Source organism: Macaca fascicularis, chromosome 11 (assembly GCF_037993035.2).
Source record: "Macaca fascicularis isolate 582-1 chromosome 11, T2T-MFA8v1.1".
Lineage (NCBI taxonomy): Eukaryota > Metazoa > Chordata > Mammalia > Primates > Cercopithecidae > Macaca > Macaca fascicularis.
Genome location: NC_088385.1, coordinates 1,210,564 through 1,222,691, shown reverse-complemented (window position 1 = coordinate 1,222,691; position 12,128 = coordinate 1,210,564). Strand labels below are relative to the sequence as shown.

The following is a 12,128-nucleotide window of genomic DNA, read 5'->3' as shown; positions in this document are numbered from 1 at the left end:
TATTGCTTATCTTCTGTATTTGTATTCAAAGGCTATTGCTGTGTATACGTATTATGGTACAGGGAACAAGAATTCCTAGGTTCTATTATTGGATCAGTCCCTGATAAACACAGTATCTGCCAGTGGAAAATATCAGGTGCTTGGAAATTCAGAGCTGACACATTCATAACCAGAAGGTACTTATCTGAGCGCCTAGTGTGTGCCCAGAACTGAATGTTGATTTGAAGACACACATAGTAGCCTGGTGACTGGAATATCAGCATAAAGAGAGGTAAAACAGGACACGTCCAAAGGAGCTAGAGGTTCCCTGGGACAGAGAGGCAGCCCAGCCAGAGCTGCATGAGACACAGTCCCTGCCCACAGGAGCACACAAGGCAGTTGTGCTTGTTGCTTCACTGGGTTTCAACTCCACGCCACACTATCCCTCCTCTGCCCACACATCTGTCTCATGTGCTTCTCCCTCTCTCCCTGCCTGCGTCTCAGATTACTGCTCTGCCCTGTATTACCTCTGTTACTGGAGGGTTTGTATCCTTTCCAGATCCGAACGGCTGTGGTGGCCAGAGCTGCAGTGACTGCCTCTCACTGTGGATGTGCCTCCCTCAGCCCACTCAAGTCAGCCAGAAGTCACAAAGGCCAGCCAGAGAGATGTGGTACAGACAGAGGCAGGGCAATGAAAGCCAGTGGCTTCCTGAGCTTCAGAATACTTTGGGATCCAGCAAGTAATCCTGGCCCTTAAATGGGAGCTCTAAAAGAGGCCAGTACATGCCATCCTTCTGTCTTGGATTTGAGCCCAAATATCATCCCTTGGCTCTGAGATATTTCATCTCTAGAAACCCATTTTTTTTTAAAGTGGAGTCTCGCTCTGTCACTCAGACTGGAGTGCAGTGGTGCAATCTCAGCTCACTGCAACCTCTGCCTGCCGAATTAAGCAATTCTCCTGCCTCAGCCTCCCCCGTAGCTGGGATTACAGGCGTGCACCACCACGCCTAGGTGGGTTTTTTTTTTATCTTTTTTAGTAGAGATGGGGTTTTGCCATGTTGGCCAGGCTGGTCTCGAACTCCTGACCTCAAATGATCTGCCCGCCTTGGCCTCCCAAAGTTCTGGGATTACAGGTGTGAGCCACCACCCCCGGCCTCTAGGCCAGAACTCTGCCTTCAAATAGAATCTTTGCTGATCCAATATGAACAAATGGGTATATAACTTGTTAAAACCTGCCTAATCGGAGAATCTTTAACTTCCAACAACAATTTGTTCCCAGGGCTGCTTTTCAGCCAGTACATACCAGGATAGCCGCACCACTTACCAAAACACTGAAATCTTTATGCATGTGTTAGCACAGTGGCTGCCCCAGGCCCTCTGAGTGTCCCACTGCCACCTGGACCCCTCCCCAGGACAGCTCCATGATCCAGCAGCTAAAGAGTTAATGTTGGGCCCAACAAGGGGAGCCCAACATTAACTGGTTCAGGACCCTGTCCCAGAACCACCATGCCACACCGAAAGTATTGTTACCTTACCTGTCCCGTTCTATGATGCTACCGTATTCTAAAACTTTCAACCGCTTTCTACCAGCTACTGAATAAACACCACTCTTCAAGGTTTCTATTCAGCCTTCCACATATAGCATCATCCTCTGTTCTCCTTATACCCTCTGTTTCGCCAAACTCAGCTGCTCAATATTCTCAAACACAAACTTTCCCCGATGCTGGGTCTTTGTTGACGTTACTCTTTCTGTCTGGAATAGCCTTTCTGTATCCCCCAAAATCTAACCAACTCTTCAAAATGTCCCCAAATGTCACTGTTTCCATGAAATATTAGTTGGGAGAGCTGTGCCCCCATTTCAAGAGGCGTCACAGAAACATATGGGTCCTATGTTTGCAAAACTCAATGACTGCTTTATATTACAACTATTTTGATATAGGCATCTTAGCTTTCCCCCTAGATAAAGCTGTAGATGCTAGAAACCACGTCCTGGTCATCACACCTACATGGCCTGGCACAATCCCTGGCTCAAGGTATGCGCTAAGTAAATATTTGTGTACATGAATGAGTGAACAGTCCTAATTCTTTTGTCCACTTTCTATTTGTTAAGGATTTTGCTTGTTTTTCTCTGAAGCCACCCCAGTTGTGGTTGTATCTCCTTCTGCACATGGAGCCAAATTGTACATCTTTCACATCTTAAACTACTGGGTTATTTCATGAAGATAAAGAAGGAAGTATGCTCCCCTGTCATTACTGGTAACCCTGGAGTTTGTGACTGCCATCTCTCCATACTCTTCTTCCAGCACCAGATCCAGCACAGGGACAGGCAAATGAAAGGTTGCTGGTAATGGGGGCTGGCCTTACAGATGACAGGGAGCTGTGGGTGGTGGAGTGAGTTGGCAGGGATTGCTAGAGAGGGGAGGCAGGGTGGTTTGCTGGAAAGCAGAGCCAACAAGCTGGTTCTGGTTGCTGTGGTTGAGGCCGGGGGTGCAGGGCTGGGAGGTGCAGTTTCACTACCCTGGTTCCTGTTGGTATCCAAGAGTGCGGAGCTGGGAATGCTAGCAACCCCCTTTCCACCTCTCCTTTCCCAATGCCTCCTCCCCGGCTCTCCCTCCAAAGGAAAAGCTCTGAGCTGGGAATGAAACCTACAGGAAAAGAGGGAACTAACTTTGATGCAAGATGTCTGGGCTTCTTAACAACAAAAGGATGGGAGACAAGGAGGCAGAAACCACAGCTCCTGTCTAACTCTCATTCCACAGGGAAATCGAGAGTAGAATATAAGGGGACAGCCCAGGACAAAAAGACACCCTGCACAATAGACGAATTTCAGGGTTCTAAGAGGAGAGAGGACACAAGGTGCATCAGTGTGCAAGCTTAGCCTCCTGTTAAAAACCATGAGTAAGGAAACAGTCGATTCTGGAATAGAAGGCTGGGGAGAGCTTTCTGGATAATTGGTTCGGAAAAGAAAACAAAAAATAAGGAAACTCAGTCAGAGAGTCAAGATTCATCTGGGAGGGGAACCCAACAGACTCAAGAACTGATGGCTCGGAATGAGACAGGCAACAGGAGACAGGCAGAGGTCGAGGGCCAGAGTGTAAGATTATGACTGTGGCAAACGAGATCCAGGTTTGAGAAGAAAACACACCTGAGGTAAAAGAAAAGTGAGGAGAGGGAGAAAGGGAGGTCACTGATTCCAAGGTCACAAAGCAACTGCTTTCCTCTCTGCTTTTAATTTGTGCACAAGATCCCACCGGTTAAACAAAATGATGGCTACATTGGGAACAGGTGTCGCCTCCCAGGCCCCCACCCACACACACTCCAAAGGAGCTCATCCATTTGGGCCTGAGTGGCCATGGCGGGGGAGAACAGACTCACTCTCTGTCTTTCAGAAGGAAGAACAGGGCCCAGAGGAGGGAAGAATTCGCTACGGGCAGGCAGGCTGTGGTCATCAGAGGAAAGCACTGCTGTGTGGAGCCATGGCCCCGGGGTGGAAGCTGTGGCTTCCAGGTGATGTGCGGAGCTCTCTGGCCCTGCAAATGCTTGCGCGCACATCAGTCTTCGTATCCAGACTGAAAGACACCTTGGAGACCATTTAGACCAAAGTTCTGATTTTCACCTGAGAAGCTGTCCTTTTTCCCTTGACTCCCCCGCTAGTTAGTAGCAGAGCCAGTCTCCTCCAACTCACAGCCGGAATTATTTCCATCACCACAGAAAGGTTAGGCCATAAATACACATTTCCAACCTGAACCAGCTCAGCGACTGTCCCTAGTAATTCTGTCTGTCTGGCCACAAGAGAAGGCACAGCACCACACCCAACTCTGGGTAGAAAGCTGCCGATAGGTCAGAGTCAGAGTATCTTCTCCGCAACTTGCTCAGCCACTCTGTCCGAGCTTCCCCGAAGCGGGAGGGAAGTGAAGGCATGGGAGGCCAGGTGTCAGAACTTTGAACCTCGGCTCCTCGGGTTTGGGTTGGGCACCTGGTAGTAATGGGCGTTTCTCCATTTCTTTTCCCAACTATTCCAGGATCTTTTACAGCCCCTGACACTGAGTTTTACTTTGTTAGGCCCATCCACAGTACGTTGAAAACCGCCTCGCACAGCCATACCTACTGATGTAAAAAGGCAAAGAGACCACGCTCTCCTGTTTTCCTAGGAGGAAACTGAGGCACGGAAATATTAAGTGGCCTTGGCTAAGTTAGAAACGGAAGTAGGAATCTACCTGCTGCCCGGTCCACTGTGCTGTCCATCATCTCCTTAAAATGGGGAGTTTGCCAGATCGCTCAGGGTTCAGAAAAGTAGCAGAAGGGGCGGCCAGAACAGGAGCGGGAGGGCGCAGCGAGGAGGTGGGAGACTCAGAGGAACCGAGGACGGGGCCGGGAGAGGAGTGACGCAGGGGAAGCGGGGAGGAGAGGGGACTCTCCGAGGTATGGAAAAAAAAAGAACCCGCTGGAAGATGCAGCAGGAGAGGAAACAGTGAGCCAAAGAGCAGGCGGGGGGCAAAGTTCGGGCTGCGCGGACTGGAGCGCGCGCCCGGGCGTGGACGGCCGAGGGCATCCCGCACTCGAATCCCCAGCTCGCGCGTGGACCCCACGGACCTCCTCCCCGGGAGCCGCAAGCCCGGAGCGGCTGGAGGGGCCCGGACGCCGCCAGCGTCTCGGCGGAGAGGGGGAGCCTCCGTCCCGGTCGCTCTCCGCGGGGAGCCGCGAGGATGCCCCGGACCCACACGGCCGGCGGGCAGGCCCGGCTCGGGGATTCTGCGCTCGGCCCCGCGGCTTCCCCCGAGTCCGCGCGGGGCGACGCCGGGCACCTGGGGCGGGAAGTGGGTCCGGGGACGGGGTGAGGCGGGTCCCCCGACGCAGCAGCCGCCCCGCTCCGCGCCCCTCGCCTGCCCTCGGCGCTACTTACTCCGGTTCAAGGGGTTCCCGCCGCCCTGGGCCGACGCCACCAGCTCCAGATACAGAGTCCAGAGCCCCACGGACACCGCGGCGAGCGCCAGCAGCAGCCGGAAGCGCCTCCGCAGCAGCCTCACCGGGCGCAGGAGCAGCTGGAGCCGCGCGGCCCGGGGACTCCCCATGGCGCTGACCGAGGCGGCCGCCGCCCCCCGGCCGGGCCCCGCGCCCCGCGTCCCGGCCCAGCGTCTCAGGGCTGCGCCGAGGCCGTCTCCCCCGGGCGCTCTGCGGCGGGGCGCGGGCTCATGCTCCGGGCGCCAGGGGTCTCTCCGGGAGCGGGGCCGGCTCCTCCTCCGCGCGCGTGTTCCGTGCCGGGCTCTCCTCCCCACGCCGCTCCCGTCGCTCTCCCTCCCTGCGCGCCGCCCTCCCTCGCAGCCCGGAGGAGGTTTCCCCGGCGCCCGCCCCCGCCCCCGCCCCCGCCCCCGCCTCTGCCACCCCGGCCCGGGCTCCGGACTCTCCCGCTCGCCGCACCTGGCCCGCCCCCGCCCCGCCCCGCCCCGCCCCGGGCCCAGGTGGGCTCCGCCCCCGAGAGCCTGGGACGCCGAGGCCGCTGTGGCTTCCCGAGGGGAGCGAGGGGGGCTGGAGAGCTGGTGCCGGTGCCTCCGCGGACGGGGCCCGGGTGGGATGAGCAGGGGCGAGCGCTGGTCTGGACTCGGTGACCGAGGGAGACGTGGTCCCCGCCCCGACGCCTGGCGGTTTTCAGCAGAAGCGAAGGCGAGGCTGGTTCGGGCCACGCCCGAGGCTTTAGCTCAGAGCCTCTCGTCGCCCACAGCAACGACCCGACTCCTACTTGGCGATGTTCGTGGGGAGCCGCTGGACACTTATCTCAGACACAGCCTCGTTTTCCGGGTGAGATTTGCAGACCTTTGTTCCCCGCCTGAGCCACGTCTCCGAGGCCCCGGGGAAGCCGTGCAGCCCCCACCGCGAACCCCAGCGCGCAGCTGTCCCCGGACCCGGCTGGAATGGCTGTTTGAAGAGAGTGGGTGTTTGAGGGTTCCGAAAAAGAATTTTAAAAGGAAAAGAAAGGTATTCAGTCTTAGAGTTGAAAAGATCCGCAAGATAAGCCAGGCACCGTGGCTCCCGGCTGCAGTCCCAGCACTTTGGGAGGCTGAGGATCTCTTGGTCTCCGAAGGTCAAGGCTGCAGTGAGCCGTGATTGCCTCATTGCACTCCAGCCTGGGCCACAGAACAAGACCCTGTCTCAAAATAAAAAACAAAAATAAAAAAAATCAGTATTCCAGTCCTCTGCTTTCAGGCAGGTAAAGCATTATTATCTTATTTAAATTAGATAAAGTATCAAGGGGCAGAATGAACTGCCCAGGGTCATTCAGTAGGTTATACTGCAGTTTTCTTTTCCATTATCTCTTCTGGGAAAAATGGTCAGGAGACTATGGGAAAAGCGAAGGGTCAAAGTGTTCCTGGACATTTTTAAATCAAATGAATATCACACAAGTACTGTTCCAAGACAGAGGTTCTCACAGAATTGAGAGCTGTGTTTGCCTTCTCTCTGTTCTCACCTCAGTTGGATATTCAATAGTTTCTACAGGACTGTTCCTAATTAGCCTCCCCAACTCCAAGCTTCCCATCTCATCCTCTCCACTACCGCCAGATGGTCTTCATAAAAAGCCAGGCATGGTGAGACGCACCTGTACCCCTAACTTACTAGGGAGGCTGAGGCAGGAGGAGTGTAAGGCTGGAGTGAGCCACAATCATGCCACTGCACTCCAGCCTGGGTGACAGAGCAAGACCTTGTCTCAAAAAATAAATAAAAATCTCGTATGTATTTACACACCTGCTCAAAAATATCTGATGGCTTCCAATGCTTATTGATTAAGATGCACACTGTAAATCCAGAATTCAAGGCCTTCCAGAACCTTTTCCAACTTTATGTGACCACATGAAACCTGCTCCAGCTAAAACGAGTTTATTCAGCACCCTCCAACATATTTTCTTTTCTTTTTTTTTTTTTTTTTGAGACAGAGTCTCGCTCTGTCGCCCAGGCTGGAGTGCAGTGGCCGGATCTCAGCTCACTGCAAGCTCCGCCTCCTGGGTTTACGCCATTCTCCTGCCTCAGCCTCCCAAGTAGCTGGGACTACAGGCGCTCGCCATCTCGCCCGGCTAGTTTTTTTTTTTTTTGTATTTTTTAGTAGAGACGGGGTTTCACCGTGTTAGCCAGGATGGTCTCGATCTCCTGACTTCGTGATCCGCCCGTCTCGGCCTCTCAAAGTGCTGGGATTACAGGCTTGAGCCACCGCGCCCGGCCCATATTTTCTTTTCTAGTTGGTCAACTTGTACCCTTTATCCAAGGTCCATTTCAGATTCTATAAAGCTTTCTTGGACCAGCCAAGTCCTGAGCAACTCCTTCCTTCTTGGAGCTTTAGTAGAACTTGCCATCTGTCTCACCATCTGATATGTTGGAACTTACTTGGAGTGTGTGCGTCTTGTTTCCCCAACCTCACTGTAAGGCTTCAGAAATGGGAGCTACATTTCCAGTGGGTCGTACAATGTCCATTTAGCACTTAGGAAGGTTTGAGGATGGGGTAGCACTTTGAGCAAACATCTCCCAGAACTTTCACTGTAGTTCTTTAGCAAAGGTGAATCCAAAGGACAGTTCTCTAATTGCAGCCCCTGGGAAAGGTCTCTGTGAAGTTCCAAAGCCACAGATTCCTGCACTTCTCATGTTCTTCTTTCTTTCCACAAGTCCAAGATAGGAGCAGCCAGCATGTGCACAGCCTGTGCAAGCTCGGCTGAGTCAAGTGGGAAGTGACCGGGCCCTGTAAATACAGTCCCTGTCTCATTAAGGGCAACCCAACTGGATGTTAGGCTGAGTCACTCTTAACACTTTGTCATAGAAACAGGTGGCAGCCTTGCCACAGTTCTCTCCTCAAGACTGAGAAAGCTCATGCAATCACTTCAGTCAACCAAATGCTTGAAGCATCTATTATATAGGAACTGGGAGAGATCTAAAACAAGAAGCATGCTGTTTAGTTGAGGAAAAAAGATAGTCCACAGGAAAAGAAGTCTGACAGTTTAAAGGCCAAATTTATGGTCCAAACATGAATCCCAAAGAAATTTAGAAGAGGAAGGAGATCACCCTGTACCTCTTGATTTTTTGTCCTCCTCTTATTTCTACTTTGTTTTTATAACTTGAGCAGATCATTACTTTCCTGGCTTACGGTGAGAGGGTGTCAGGAGTTGAAGAGAAAAGAGGCCAGGACATTCTTGTGGCTCTCCTCTCTCCCTCTTCTGTTCCCTTCTCTTCTGTGGGTGACACCTTGGCACTGAGATATCCCTCACAGTCAGACCCCACTTGCTCCACATCCCTTTTTGACTCCTGGTGATGTCACAGCAGGGGAAGAGCTGAATTTTGAGACTCAAATTTCCCAATTAGCCCAGCTCCAGAACTAAGTATATGGATTGAGGTATCATGGTGGCAAATTTTGGTAGCATCATATATTGTCACAAATGTCCATTGTCAGCGTCATTTTACCTGGCTACTCATCAGTTCTTCTGACGGTTTTCACTGTCCTTTCACCCTCCTACTTCGGCTGCAGCACCTGACCCAGAATGGCCCAGGGTCACATTGTACAAATTGCACCAAAAAGGAAACATAATTTCCATCATACACCTGCAATAATGGTAGAAGGGCCTGGTCTTTGCGTGGCCAGAATATCAGAGGCAGGGCAGGTCAAATCATAAAGTTTCTTCTCCCAAATTACACAGGCATTGTAAGAAAGTCTGACCAAAGTTTTCTAAAATGGGCCAAGGTTAGCACAGGGACCAGAAAATTCTGGTTTGTGGAGAATTCAGAAGGGAAGGTTGTTTAGTGACCTATAGGTATGGCCTGTTGTCTGCAGACCAAGTCTTATTCTACTCTATAGAGATGTCAAAATATACTAAGTAACTCCAGTGACCTCTGTGCCACCTGTCCTTTTCCCTAAAACCTGATACCTACATTATAAGGTAGCAGCTTTGAGCTTAGAGGGCATTTTTACATCTATATTCCATATGTTTTGTTCCTCACAACCATATGAGAACAGCAGGGGAAGTAGCCTCCTCTCATTACAAATAAGCTTGGCAAGCCTCAGTTTCTTCACATGACCAATAAGTGATAGAATCAGAACCGGAACCAGATCTTTAGCCTGCTGGTCCTCTTTCCCTTGTCCCCAGAGACTTCCTCCTTCTGCAGTCTGACCTTCCATATCTATATCCATATCTGTCTATCTGTATCTATATCTATATTTATATCTACATCTGTCTTATCCCTGTCTATATATACCTGTGTGTTTGTTGCGCAGACTGTGTTCCATTACTTTGAGGCAATTCCTAAGAGAGAAAAGAACAGTGCTGGAGATATCCACAAAGACCTGTTCCCCAAGTGCCAGGGTCATTTTGGCAAGCATTTATTTGTTTTATCTCTTTCAACTGATGCAGATCACATATCCTGGAAACTGTCCTTTCACTGATTCCATTTCATAGATAAAGAAATGGGCTCGGAGACGTTAAATAACTCGCTCAAGGTCATACACGTGACCTGTCACTTAGGACTCAAACTCAGGCTTTGTAACTTCAGATCCAGTGCTATTTTGCCTTTGCACATGCTGCGCCCCTGGAAACTCCCCTGCAGAAGTATATTCACTCTGGAAACTCTGAGCTCACTTTCAGCACATCCATAACTCACTCAGCCACATGATCATTCTTCTCATCCCCCACCAACCCACCCTCCCCAGTGCTGCCTGCTCTGCTCTTTACAGAAGAGAACCTTTTTCCTAGCCCTCCTTCCATGAGTCCATCTTTTACAAATCTTTCTGCATGGTTTGCTACTACGGAGGCCAATCCCAGAAGAGGATGGATGCCCCCAACCGAATGCTTCTTATTGGCCACTTCCCTTGCTTTTCCAAACAGTTGGGCTCTTCTGTTTGGTTGATGGAAAGAATGGTATGAGCTCTGGCAAGATCTCAAGCCTCAGTTTCTCTCTCTGTGGTCCTAAGTAATTTTACAAACTAGACTAGGAAACAGATGAATACCCCGATAGAAGCATCCCTATAGAAGAACACGTTCAAGATTGCATGGTAAAGCGTCAAAGGAATCAGATGAAAGGAGTTAAAGAAAAGATGAAGAGAAGGTGGAGATGTTATGCTGAGGGTCAAACTAAAGCTCATCAGCTGGGAAAAATCCCAGGCAATTCACATACTTCATCTCACTCCCCAGCAAGTGAGTTGTTGATATAGTCCTCAGCAAATGGTGAGGGGTGACCCAAACCAGAACTATGTGCTTTGAAGTTCTAAGTTTGGCATCTATTGCTGGGCCTTGCTTCCTCTTCCAATCTGCATTATGAATGCCTCCAAATTATTCTAACGTCTCTATCTGCTTTCCTCCCTCAGGGAGAAGGATTCCCCAGCAAGAGACAATCATCCAGGTCAAAAAAAAATTATCTTTGACTTGTTCAGGCTTTTCAACTGAGCAATACCAATTATTTCCTACCACTCAGGTTTTCTTTGTTGCTGGCAAACCCAGAGGAAGACAGTGTGAACAGCGCTCTAGTTGGCTCATTAGTTGGTGCTGAGACCATCGACACGGGCCTCCCCAAAGCTCTACCTCCTGTCTCTCTGACCACTAAACCCCACTAGAAAGACATTATCTCACACTTCTCTAGAAAGGCACTCTTCTGTCTGCACCCTGTAGTCTTCTGCTGCAGATACTAGTGAGGGGGTGTGTAGCTGGAGCTAAGGCATAATGACCCACAGCTCTGAGTAGCTTCTTCCCCACTCCCAAGTCATGGCACATGTTTAATGTCTGGAAGCCGTATGGCTCACCATGGTGCCAGGGTAGTGCCATCCCTCTGAGTGAAGTCTTAGTGCTTCCTTCTCTTCTCCCAAGGACACATCCCAGGCTTGGTCCCTACAAGTTTGAGCACACACAGATGTGTGTCTCAGCATTTTCAGAACAGGGCATAGGTCCCTAGGACTCTGAGTGAAGCTGGATTTCCTACCGCTATTCTTCCATCCTGAAGAAAAAAACTCTCATGCACCCTTCACTCCTGACCTCACAGTTTCTCGAGCCCCTAATAGGGCTTCTAAATGACCACATCTTTTCTACATTTGATGGTCTGTACTCCTTCTATAGGCTTCAGTCCAGAAGCCATTTAATAAATACTCTGTAGTAATCAAGAATGTCCTTACTCCGCGTTCATATGAGGTTCTGTCAACTTGAACGCCCACTCATTTAAGGAGGCTTCCCCTAAGAAAACAGAAGTGGTCATGCCAGGCACTGGGTCTCAGGCCTGTAATCCCAACACTGTGGGAGGCCGAGGCAGGTGGATCATGAGGTCGGGAGTTCCAGACCAGCCTGACCAACATGCTGAAACCCTGTCTCTATCAAAAATACAAAAATTAGCCGGGCGCGGCAGTGGGCACCTGTAATCTCAGCTACTCGGGAGGCTGAGGCAGGAGAATGGTGTGAACCCGGGAAGGCGGAGCTTGCAGTGAGCCGAGATCATGCCATTGCACTCTAGCCTGGGTGACAAAACAAACAAAAAAAGACTTTGGGAGGTCGAGGTGGGCCGATCACAAGGTCAGGAGTTCTAGACCAGCCTGGCCAATACAGTGGACCCCTGTCTGTACTGAAAATACAAAAATTAGCCGGGTGTAGTGGCAGGTGCCTGTAATCCCAGCTACTCGGGAGGCTGAGGCAGGAGAATCACTTGAACCCAGGAGGCGGAGGTTGCAGTGAGCCAAGGTCATGCCATTGCACTCCAGCCTGGGTGACAAAGTGAGACTCCGTCTCAGAAAAAAAAAAAAAAAAAAAAAAAACTTTGGGAGGTCGAGGTGGGCCGATCACAAGGTCAGGAGTTCGAGACCAGCCTGGCCAACACAGTGGAACCCTGTCTCTACTAAAAATACAAAAAATTAGCCGAGTGCGGTGGCGGCGCCTGTAGTCCCAGCTACTTGGGAGGCTGAGGTCGGAGAATGGCGTGAACCCGGGAGGCGGAGCTTGCAGTGAGCCAAGATCTCACTACTGCGCTCCAGCCTGGGCCACAAAGCGAGACTCCGTCTCAAAAAAAAAAAAAAAAAGAAAAAGAAAAAGAAAACAGAAGTGGGGCGCGGATGTTCTTCCCTCGCCTTGAACACGGTCGAATTCACAGCGGAGCGCGCTGCATTCACCTCCCTCGGGGCCCGGCTTGGGCAGAACGACGGTCCTAAG

The 12,128-nt window shown here is 51.1% G+C and overlaps 2 protein-coding genes across 7 annotated transcripts in view; both read right to left on the bottom strand.

Annotated features, from left to right (window-relative positions):
• B4GALNT3 (beta-1,4-N-acetyl-galactosaminyltransferase 3) overlaps positions 1–5,280 on the bottom strand; it is a 105,891-nt gene extending 100,611 nt beyond the window's left edge. For all 6 annotated transcript variants that reach the window (XR_012419837.1, XR_012419838.1, XR_281686.5 and 3 more), the window contains exon 1: positions 4,883–5,280. Coding sequence is in view for 2 of the 6 variants with exons in the window: in XM_005569728.5 (XP_005569785.3) it covers positions 4,883–5,051 (169 nt within the window). In the remaining 4 variants the exon portion in view is untranslated. The remainder of the gene's footprint in view (positions 1–4,882) is intronic.
• A 682-nt stretch (positions 5,281–5,962) lies between these two features.
• The window catches only part of CCDC77 (coiled-coil domain containing 77), a 56,331-nt gene continuing 50,165 nt past the window's right edge, over positions 5,963–12,128 (bottom strand). Inside the window, exon 10 of the mRNA XM_065523529.1 lies at positions 5,963–6,121. Within this exon, the coding sequence (XP_065379601.1) occupies positions 5,963–6,121 (159 nt within the window). The remainder of the gene's footprint in view (positions 6,122–12,128) is intronic.